This window comes from Silurus meridionalis, chromosome 8 (genome assembly GCF_014805685.1).
Source record: "Silurus meridionalis isolate SWU-2019-XX chromosome 8, ASM1480568v1, whole genome shotgun sequence".
NCBI lineage: Eukaryota > Metazoa > Chordata > Actinopteri > Siluriformes > Siluridae > Silurus > Silurus meridionalis.
In genome coordinates, this window is record NC_060891.1 from 21,484,824 (window position 1) to 21,497,096 (window position 12,273).

Here is a 12,273-nt window from a genome sequence, read left to right on the forward strand (position 1 = left end):
ACATGTGTTCCAAAATCGGTGACCGCACCTTTAATCATTTAACTGCCACGAGAACGCCTAATGTCACTCGGCAGGTTTGTAGTATTGCATCTAGTACAGACAGGATGTCGTACGCCTAAAGCGAAGTTTCCATTTGCTGCAAAAGACATAAGCACAATATATATAGAGAAAAAAATGTGTGGACACCTGGTCATAAGATTGGAATGTGCTTTCTAAATACCCCATTCCACATTTACTGCCCATTCGCTCTATAATAGCCTTCACTTCTCAGAGATGATGTTTCACTACGTTTTGAAGTGTAATTGTAAAGAGCTCATTCAGCCACAATTGTGATAGTAAAGTCAGGTACTGTTGTAGAATGTGAAGCATTCAATAGAGTTGAGGTCAAAGATCTAAAGCAGGCGACTCAAGATCTTCCAACCCAGGTAAAGCATATCTTCATGGAGCTGGATTTGTGTACAGGGAACAGGTTCGGGTCTAGGAAAAGAGAAAGTTTAATGATACCACATCCAAAGACATCCTATACAAGTGTGTGATTCCAATTTTGTGGTAACAGTTTGGGGAAAGAACCACATATGACTGAATAAGGCAGGTGTCCATATACTTTTGTCGTATAGTGTATGAAGTATTCACCCACTCAGTTTCTGTTTTATACAATTACCAAAAAAAAAAAAAGAAACATTTCTTACACTCAAGGACTTAAAAGTACTCTTGTTTGGTTTGTTGGCTTTTCTATACCGCTGCTGACCGCGCCCTTTTCTCTACACACAGTACAGTGACCTGTGAACTGTGTTACACAAATCACTTGTCATCCGGATATTTCTACCCCCTGACATCTTGCAGATGCTCCCAGTGCAAACACACTGCTCACAACACATGCACAAAATGATGAGAAGTTTTTGATTGCTTCTGCTCACTTAAGTCCTATGAGTTGTACTTTCACATTGAGAATAAGGAAAAACATGGCTATTTATTAATTGAATTTGAAATAAGCAATAAATATGCAAACAAATTATACTGTAAAAAGTCTATAAAAATGCCTCTTGATTCACTTTATATAAGGAAAAACCCCATTAAAACTGTAGGACATTGCATAGCAAGTAGATACAGTGCCTGTCAAAAGTTTGGAAAACACCCGGTCTTATGGTGTTTGGGACGCATACATTTTCCTTTTGTTTATATGCAACAAACTCGGTCATTTAAGGGCATGAAGATTTACTTTGATTAAGAACATATAAAAATGTACAGATCTTACAGCTTATTTTCATTTAAAGAAAATCCTCCTTAGCATGAATAACAGCTTAACACACTCCAGGCATCTAGACAGTAAGTTATATTCGGTTTGGTCCCAATCTGCCGCTGTCCAGATGGAATCACGTGGTGTTAAAGAATGGAAAGTTAGCCATGTTGGTTCGGTATTTGAAAACAACCCCAAACCAATAAACATCCATCTCCATGTTTGACTGTGGGTGTGAGTTAGTCTGCAAACTTCTCCCCTGTCTGCCGTCTTATACAAGTTATTCTATTACTGCCAGAAATGTCAAATCTGAACTGTCCACAAAACTTTCGTCCACTCGCTCACTGTCCAAATCTTCTGTTTTTCAGTTTGTTGCATACAGAAACTGCAAGTATGTAAGAAAAACACTACACAATAAAATACATTTCAAAATAACAGAGTAATGGTAATGAAATTGAAAAACAATTAAAAAAGAAGAAGCTTTACATATACTGTATATTAGAAAAAATTAAAATCTGAAAGCACACCTAAAAGTATAAAACATGAAAAAGAAAACCCTTCTTGCTTTTTTTTTTTTTTTTATTATTAGAGTACTTTATTAATTTCAAAGGGAAATTGTCATTTTTGCATGTCCCAGCTTGGCAGGAAGTAAGGGGGTCAGAGCAAAGGGTACGGTGTTTCTGGTGTGATAGAAACATCCCCCCCTGTGGAATTGCTCTCCTCAGACCATAAGACAAGGAACGACCTCTTTACCAGATAACGTTCGAAACCCAGTCAATTAAGTAAAACAAATTTGCAAAAAGCTAAAATCCCATCTGCCAGACAGGAGTTCATAGAAACCAGCACTATCTATATATCCTGTATATATTAGGCATTAAAATGAGAGCATTAATAAACCAGAGAGAACATGATTATTAATATGACACGTTGCCAGATCAAGAAGTTAAAAAAAGGACTCGTTCCTTAAACCTTAATTCCTAATCCCTTCACCGCTTTAATGGACATGCCAATATTCTGATTCCAGTTTAAAACACTTCCCCGGCTGCCTGAATGATAGCCAGCGACACTGATTAGGAGCTCTGACCCTACGGGCTTAAAATCATTTTATCTTTTGCTCTGCCTTTTTTGTTTAGAAAGCGATTTCCCTGCCTTATTTGGTACATTATACCATAATTAAAATCCAAACTTCCACATGCTAAATAATAATCTATGGCCTAAAAAGGCTTACAAACCGGGATCACGTTTACTGTAGTCTTTTGGTTATCGGTACAACGTTCATAATCGGCCAAATGTCGAGGGAAAAAAAAGCGCCTTCAGAATTAACCAGAATGAGGAGGAAAAAAACGATGCAGGAATGAACGACACGGACATAAATAGCCAAGAGATGCTCGGGGACAAATGAGCGTCAAGTTGAGAGGCTAAGGCCGAGCCCTGAAGCACCATTTCATCTGACTTCCATATGCAGAATTTAAATGAGTTAAAAACCTAAATAAAAGGGGGAAAAAACGGGAAAGAAATAATGAGATCAATCCTAATGAGATGGCAGTGCCCTAGTCTCTTATTAGTGTTAAAGGAGAAAGGGGAGGATAAGAGCTATGTGGCTTCCCCAAGGCTGGACATTAGTTATGGGATTGGGAGAAGCCACACACAGTTTTTTTTTTACTTAAGACTATTTGGAAGAAAGTACAAATATAAGAACAATGATTTATAAAGGCCAGACTTTGTTTGTTTCAACTGGGCCCCTGAGCAAGGCCCTTAACCCTCAACTGCTCAGTTGTATAAATAGGAAACATCTGATTAGCTCTGGATAAGGACGTCTGCCAAAAGGGCATAAATATAAATGCAGAGTTTCAGTGAATGCCGTTTCAGTTTCATGAAGCATCCTTACAGATTAATTTCTTTGGCTTGCTGACAATCAGGATCAATATTACAGAATGAACCCCTCTAAAACATAGATCCTTTTCTGCCAAATAGCCAATTTAGCTATTGTTTGTTTGGCCATTATTTTGACTGATGTTATGTCTCAACCTGCGATTAGAGATGGGTACGAGAACTGGTATTTTTTGGGACTGGTATGTAATTGGGTCATTACCGGACTACCGATACGCTTCAGGACAAATGGTACTGTTTTTGTTGTTATCTCCGTACACTTTGGTGTTAAGGGCGAATTAAAAGCTGCTGCGTCGTCTCCTGGTTCCGGCTGCAACTTTCTTGGCGAACGCAACATTTATTATAAAACAAGTCTTCAGTTAGTACTAGAAAAATGACCCCCCACAGAAAACGCTAGGACAGAAAGGGTTTCACCATCGGTGAGGAATGACCCGCAGAAACGGTCTCATACACCCATGTGCAGCCCATTCAACATTGCGATGTGTGATATGACCACCCCTGAAAAAACAGCAGTGTGTCTTCAAGCTGTCACAAAAAGATTGAAGCTGGTTCAAGGAATAGTAGGCAATAGATACGTTAGCCTTATCGCTAGAGACACTAAATTACCTAATGTTGTGCTTCCATGCACACTGTTCAAATCTCTCTCTCTTTTTGAAGGGTCTTTTTACTTTAAATATGTACTTTATGACCCTTTTCTGTTTGCTTAAAGGCATTTGTAATCTGCAGTGCTAAAGAGTTCAGCGGTAATAAAATAACTAGAAACTTTCCTCATCGTGTCTTTTTGCACCATATTATAGCAAGACCCTACCTGTGATAAATTCAGCCTCGTAAACTGCCATTAGTCTGATTACATGGCAAATAACGTTCACAATAACGAGCTCGTTGTAATCCGTAATTGTTTGTGTAGTACAAATTCTACAAGGGCTTGTATGGTGTGAACTCGACATAAGCAGGTTAAAGAAAGTGTATTTGGGCTAATTTTTTTTGTAAGAAGGCAGTTCTGTAAGATTTTTAACATTTCTCCAGTGTCAGTGCTTTGTAACAATCAGAGGTAAAGGTGTCCTTTTACACTTTTGGCAACACAAAGGTCTTAACAGAACATAACCCCTTTCCCCTCATTGAATGTAACAATAAAGAGATAAAAAGTATGTCATTCTTGTCTAATAATAAAACATTCTATTCGCTGCCAAATTACTCTGATATAATAAGATTAACTTTTTTAGCATTTGGAGGTCACGCTTATTCGGAGCGACAAAATCTTATTCGTACATCTGAGCAGCTACAGGGTTAAGGGCCTTGCCCAGGGGCCCAGGAGTGGCAGCTTGGTGTGGCTGGGATTTGACATTCAGATCTAAAGGTGAATGCCTTCACCGCTAAGTTCCCACCTCCCACACAAGATGGAAAAAAGTACTACATGAAGTGCAGTTACATAAAACACAATCAAGAATTGGATAGTAAGAGAAGCTTGGCTTCTCATTGGGTTGCCCTGTTGTGTTTTATTCCGTCAACACCGTTTTTTTTTTTTATCGACGTCCCGAACAATATTCGAATCCTTTAAGATTATTTTGCACCATGCAGTTTTCCGGTCCTGATCCGCACGGGAAGTGCATCGTGTTTACCCTGTCTGAGGGGATAACGAGCAGGAGGCAGACACCACGATCGCTGCTGCCCTTTGTAAGAGACGCAGGCCCTGTGCTAACAGCTCATGATTCTCCAGTGGAGTGAGAGCAATTAAAGTGGGCAGACCATGGCACAGACCATAAGATGACATCTCGATCCGAGCGGGAGCTCTGAATTATGCTGCACCACGGAGCATGGAGCAGATTTTGAAGCAGACTGTGGCAAGAAAGACCCGTTAGGTAGTTCTTTCTGAGATCACGCTGTGTGAAATGTGCTTTTGGGAGGAGTTCTGTAGAAGAATGGGCAATAGCAGAGAAAATCCTTTTCATCAAATGTGCACTATATGGACCATAAGATTGGAATGTGCTTTTTGAACATCTCATTCCACATTCCCATTTGCTGTTATAATAACTCTCTTCTGAGATGATGTTCTACTAGATACTAGCCGATAGAGTCAGGTACTAATGCCTGGGGTGCAGTCAGCACAATTAATCCCAAAGGTGTTCAATAGTTTTGAGTTTAGAGCTCTATAGCAGAAGATCTTCCTCTCCTAAGGTTCCTATGTATATCTTATCTTTATGGAGCTGGTGACAGGGACACAGGGGCCTTGCCATTTTGGAACAGATTTGGGTCTCCTAGTTTATGTAAAGAAAAAAATAAATGCTACCACATCTGGGGACATTTTATATTATTGTGTTCCTCTAACTTTGTGGTAACAGTTTAAAAAGAAACACGTATGCCTGGAAAAGTGCAGGTGCTTTAAATTTCCATACAAAGGCGTTTTATCATTTAGAAGTGAGTCGAAGTTGAATTTCCTGGAAACGCACTGAAAGTAAAATGTTTTAAAGGGTGTATTAGGAATTGCAGATGCAGGAGCAACTCTCTTGAAAGGTTCTTCATTCCCACAGAAAAAAAGAAACTGCTTACGTTTGCTATCATAGTATCCTTGTCCCACTGTCCTTTTCGCTCTCTGTGGATGTTGACTAGCGGACTAGCATTGGCTGCACTCTTGTGACAGGCCGCGTTCTCCCTGGAGGTCATGAGCCGACTGGAGAAGGTAAACATGTCCAAGCCAGTGAGCTAAAACCAGCGAGACGGCGCACTACGGGCAACGATCGCGGTGCATGACACCATTTCTCCGAGCCTGGACATGACCTTGCCTGCCTACTGTGTGGGCCAAAGACAGAAACACAAACCTGGGCCACTCAAAAAGGGTGAACCGAACATTCGTGTATTAAAATGGAAGTTAATATTTCGCAAAGGTTCCCTTTCTGCCCTTAATGTGAGGGTGAATCTACAAAAATCCTTGATAGTGATTTATTCGAGCCATACAATACTCAATTTATCATCATCATCATAGACAAGGTGGACAATGGTCATGGATTTTGAAGCGGAAAAACAATCGTTAGGACTTTACTTACACTGATCAGGCATTGATGCCATTAAAACATTAGGACAGGAAAAGTGTAAAAAATAAACAAATTAATAATAATTTAAAAAAAAAACGGAAAAAATGGAAGAAAAAAAAGGATTTAAGATAATAATGTAGAAACTGCGATTCAAGTTTGCTTGTTGTAATGCTGTGTTTAACCGTACTTGTTTTGCTATACAAGCAAGAGCTGGGGCTGTCACGACCCTGACCTCTCACTGCTCTGTATCACCATCTGGCCTTCGTTTGACCCCAGCTCTCCATATACTCCGTATTATCACAGCCTTTTGATTGGCTGCTTTCCTGATTGTTTTCACGTGCGTATCTTTTTTTTCACTCTGTGTGTTTTTATAACCTCTGTGTTTCGGTGCACGGTTGGCGAAATGCCGCTTTGTTTGTCTGCATTACTGTGTTTCTGAAGGGTCGATTACCTTCCAGGTCCATGATATACACCTCTGCCTAGCGTACCGAGAACGATGACGGAAATAAACAGACACCGGCACAAGCCACTGAAGGATCTATACAGGATGGACCAATGTAAACTTGAAGGTTTTTATATTTTAAACGCATAGCTAAAAAACGATCAACAACAAGTTGGAAAGGATGACTCAGCAAAAAAAAAAAAAAAAAACACGGTGTCTTTTAAAGCTGCGTCTTCTGAAACAGAGGTGGGAAAACGTTAAAACTTAATCTGTTAGGGCTTAAGCGTGGTTTCGACATGCCGCGCAGCTCAATTAGCACGATGAGCTGTGCGGACATGATTGTGTGATGCGGATGACGGAAGGTCTCGTACGAGCGAGTCAAAAAGAAAGGAGGCTACAAAGCTGCTTAAATGCGTCTGTGCTGCGCAGAAAACATCTGGTTTGCAGTTTCCCTGACAATGTCTACGGTTTTTTCTCTCCCAATGACGTTGATGAAACCAATACTAATACCAATCTGTTCATTTAAAAAAATTATAATAATAATAATTTGATTTGTCTGACCACAGAACAGTTTTCGGTCCAGAAAAGACGACAACGTTTCTGGATCATGTTCACATGTGGCTTCTCCTTTGCATGACAGAGATTTAGCCTGAGTTTGTGGAAAGCACAGTGACCTGTGTTCACAGACTATGATTCATGGAGGTGATTCTAAAGCCATGCAGTGATTACAGAATCATTTCTGTTTTTAACGCGGTGCAACCTGAGGGCCCAAAGATCACGAGCATCCGATATTTCGATTTTTACCCGCATCCCACAACGATTTCTCCAGATTCTTTTAATATTTTTATATTAAGTAATCAGATATTCATAGGCTTGATAATTTGATGTTGAGGAAGATTATTTTTAAATTGTTCCACAATTTGTGGATGCAGATTCTCATAGATTTGATCATAGAATTGATTTGAACACAATCAACAAACAAACAAATACCATAAGTCCTGTATAACAGTTACAGTAGAAACACGAAAAAAAAATGTTTTTAAATATATATATACTGTATATATATATATATATATATATATATATATATATATATATATATATATATATATATATATTGACCATAGCAATAGAGATGCTTTACAAGCACCGATAATGATAAATAATTGAAAAATATTTTTAAAAAATGAATGATTTGTTGTGGAAGCAACACTGCCCGATACACATAATTAAAGTTTTTCAAGAAAACAATGCAGATTTAGAACAGTACCACCACATGGTGCGAATTAAGACAGAATTATAAGTATTTTGTAATAAAATGTAAATTCGATTTCACAGGAGGGTTTTTTTCCAGAAAGTTCTTCTGTATTCTGTAAAACCTTTGGTTTTAGGTAACCTCTATTTCACTTTCCTACAAATGGTTGTTGTGAAGATTGAGCTTTAGGGTTTTTGTGTTTGTGACCAGAACTGTCCAAAACTCCCTCTGTCACAGTCGCACAGCTGGACTGAGCTCAATTCAATCAGTGGCTCCGCTGAGAGATGCAACGTGGACGTAGTGACTGTAATGACGGATGCCGCTTTCCGTGTGTTTATCATCATTTTAGGTCTCTTGGGGAGGACACAAAAACGAGGCCACAGAGCAGAGGCCTCCTGAGGCCACACACACACACACACACACACACACACACACACACACACACAGAATGAAGAAGAGGGAGCAAAGGCAGATGAAGAGAAATATCCACAGGGTGAGTGTGAAGAGTGAAGAAAGAAAGAGCGAGAGAGAGAGAGAGAGAGAGAGAGAGAGAGAGAGAGAGAGAGAGAGAGAGAGAGAGAATGCCTGTAGTTAGAGAGCAGCTCAGAGCTGATAGGGACTGACATGCTGCTGATTAGTCAACTCACAGCCACTGTGCACATGCGCACACACGCACACACACACGCACACACGCACACACACGCACGTACACACAGTTCTTTCCATTATCTTTTATTATAGACGGCAGATTAAAGGTGTCTCCCCTTCTGCAGGAAAGACAAGAGTGTAAAGCAGTTTTACTTATATGTTTCCTTCTGTATATAGCATAAAGAAATCCTGGGTGTGATAAGCACAGAGGTCAAGTGTGTTCCAATAGGGATTGACATATCCTGAAGCCAGAACTAATTCTCTGGCACTGACAGACCACAAGGTCACGCCTTTATTCTGAATGTCAAACCCATGCCATTCACTTCTAATTTGTTGGGTGTCGAGGTGTGAAAATACAGGGCCCTTTGTCTGGGACTGATAGGTACCGAGGCCACACTTTGTTCTCTGGGACTGACAAACACAGAGGCCACACCCCTTTCATTAGGATGAACTAGAACAGAGTCCACACCTCCTTCACTGACTGGCACATAAGCCACACCTTCTTTCACTGACTTGTGCATAAGCCACACCTCCTTTGCAGACTTGTAAAGAGGCCACACCTCCTTCACTGACTTGTGCAGAGGCCAGACCGTGTTCTCTGACACTGACTGGCACAGTCTTCTTTATTCCGAATGTCTACATTTCCAGGCCACACCTCCTGTATACTGACTGTTAATGCCAGAGGCACCTCCTCTTTTGCTGGAACTTACAAAGACAAAAACAAAAACTAAATAACAGCTCACTAGTAATGCAAAGAGAAGTACGTGTGCTCTCACACTTCACAACCATTAAAATGAAAATGCCAAATCCGAAGCCTGAATCTCTGCCTCTGTGTGTGTGTGTGTATGTGTGTGTGAGAGAGAGAGTGTGTGTTCGCATGCCTTTATGCCTACCTTGAGGAGATAGATGGGTATGTTGCTGAAGTCCACTGGGAGTTTGAGCAGAAAGCGAGCAGAGAACTCGCCTGTCTGGAAAACACAGGCAACAAGTCCATCAACACACACACACACACACACACACTAACACACATTGCTTTTTAGTGCAGGCAAGAAAAACAATGTGCTGAAGGTTATATGTATGAAGCAGAGAAACCAAAGCGGCGTCGATGTGGAAATTCAGTAATCTTGATTATGATAAACGTATCAGTGCAGTGAGGACGTCTTCCGCAAGCCAATGGAGCGATCACAGAACAGGGCTGGGAGATACGAGGAATTAACGTCGATAAATAAATATGCGCTCCAACTCTTATTTCTCTCTGAAACATATAGGATTGGTTTCTTTTTTCAACTGCACCACTGCACTTCATTTTTGTGCGGATCCGAATGCTCGTCTTGAAGCTGACCATCCTGTTACATGGGTTTTTTTTTTGAGTTGCATCATCATAATACGCTCTTCTGCAATGTTTGGTAATAGCTGTCAGTTATCCCACAAACCACAGCTTTATTTGCCACATCCCTTTAAAGCCAATGAAGCAATGCATACAAACGCATCCACACCCACACTGAACTATTCTCACATCTCTGTGCTCCAGGTGCTCGGTACACCGTGGATGTGGGCTTGAATTCTGCCGCATCACCCTCAGAATGCACTGATACCAATCTGTCTTGTACAAGTCAGGAAACGTATTTCTAACTAAGCTAAACACATTATGATAAACATATGAGGTTGGAACAACCATATTGTTGAGCGTATTAAAAAATTAAATAAAATAAAAAAAAAAAATATATATATATATATATATATATATATATATATATATATATATATATATATATATATATAAATTAGAAGGATTTAAGTGTGGCTTGAATGATGCTGAAGAACCGACAGTCGTACACTGTTCAGGCATAACATTCTAACATTATGAGTGGAATATATTAGGCAGCAAACATTTTGCCCTCAAAGTTGATTATGACGTCTAGACGACCGGGTCGGAGCATCTCCAATACTGTAGCTCTTGTGGGATGTTCCCGGTCTGCAGTGGTCAGTATCTATTAAAAGTGCTCCAAGGAAGGAACAGTGGTGAACCGGCGACAGGGTCATTGGAGGCCAAGCCTCAATGTTGCACGTGAGGAGCGAAGGCTGACCCATGTGATCCGATCCAACAGACGAGCTCCTGTAGTTAAAACTGCTGAAGAAGTTCATGCTGTTGATGCTCGACAGGTCAGGACTGTTTTAGCAGCAAAAGGAGGCCAACACAATGTTAGGCAGGTGTTCATAATGTTATGCCTGTTCGGTGTGATTTTTGATTATCGAATTTTGAGTTTCAATATTGGAAACTTTCAAAATCCCTAAAATTATTACATTTTATGTCCATTTCGCACAAAAGAGGGTGGTTTTAATTCGAAAATGGCCACTGTTTCACACAACGTGTCTAACTAGGTTAAATACACAGTGTATAAATATATATTACTGTGCGATTATGAAAGGGGGCGGGGCTTATTGAAGTGTCATGTTACATGTATTGTTTTTTTCCCTGATCAGCACAGCTATTTGAAATCACAATGTTCTGCTCACTCCGGACAGACTATTAAACCCCTCTACCTATCATCACCCCCCGTTACAATTACAATTAATGAATTAAATCCATTACCCAGCTGTTCTTGCGTCCAGCGTAGATCTCCATGCTGCGGCCATAGTTGGGGTCCTCGAGCAGGCTGTCGTACTCGAAGAGCAGACGTGAGCTGTCTTTTAGCCTCTGGCACTGGTACTGGTGGTACTGCTGCAGGAGCTCCTTCACCAGCTGCAGCAGGCACTCGGGGTCGTCAGCATCCCAGGCCACCAGGTGCTGCGCAGAGACACAGAGTTAGCTTTCAGGAAACCTCAGCGCAGTTTTAATCTTAGCAAAACTTAAATGTTGAAACAAAAAAACACTATCACACAGGGGTTTCAAGAACGAGATAAGAGAAAGAATGCAGCTGCATGTCAGAGATACTTGGCAAAGCAAGATACCAAACTCCTGTACTTCAAACATTCACTGAAATTCACACTTTAATAACAAAGTAGGGTTTGAATACTTTAAAGTGCACCAGACACCAAAAAGATGGCATAAGGGATATGTTTATGCCCAAGCCTGAATAATCTGGATGTGTACTGAGTGCAGTGATTCCTCCTCATTCCAAGACACAATACACACATACTAAATATCGTTTTAACATACGTATTACTATGTGAATGTATACACCTATCAAAGAGTAATGATTTAAAATGTGACTATGCAAATTCATCCAAAAGAAGACAGATTCCCTGTTGAATTTGGTTTCTGGACAGAGTTTCTTCTTTATGACTTCTCAGGGAGTTTTTCGTTTGCCACTCTCATTACAAATGAAACCTACATCTGGATTTCTGTTGAGTTGCATTGTAGCCACGTCAAGTCTAATGGCTCTAAAATGTAAACAGCCTAAAAGAAATCCATCTTGCTTTACACTGGTGATCAAAATTAGAGAAAGATTTATAAACAATTAAACAATTCTGAAATAATGTCATCTTCACTGCTCAACAGTTAAAGGAGTTTTTGTCCTGTCTATACCATGCTACCAGAACACCTTTTCCACAAATTAACTAAGGCATTTAAAAAAAAAACCATTATTTTGCAGAAAACACACTGATCAAAATTAGAGAACAACAATGACTGTAGCATGGAAAAATATTACAACAAAAGTTTCGGAAGGTTAAAACAGTCAGCAATTAGTAGGAAGTGTACAGGCCTCTGCTCTGAATGACTTCAGCACATCTGCGGCCACAGGACAGCACTAGTCTCTCACACTGTTCT

At 40.1% G+C, this 12,273-nt stretch overlaps 1 protein-coding gene across 1 annotated transcript in view; it reads right to left on the reverse strand.

Annotated features, from left to right (window-relative positions):
* Positions 1–12,273, reverse strand: part of babam2 (BRISC and BRCA1 A complex member 2) — a 96,564-nt gene that overhangs the window by 45,865 nt on the left and 38,426 nt on the right. Inside the window, exons 5-6 of the mRNA XM_046855042.1 lie at positions 11,095–11,289; positions 9,395–9,469 (exon numbers count right to left, since the gene is read on the reverse strand). Coding sequence (XP_046710998.1) covers positions 9,395–9,469; positions 11,095–11,289 — 270 coding nt within the window. The remainder of the gene's footprint in view (positions 1–9,394; positions 9,470–11,094; positions 11,290–12,273) is intronic.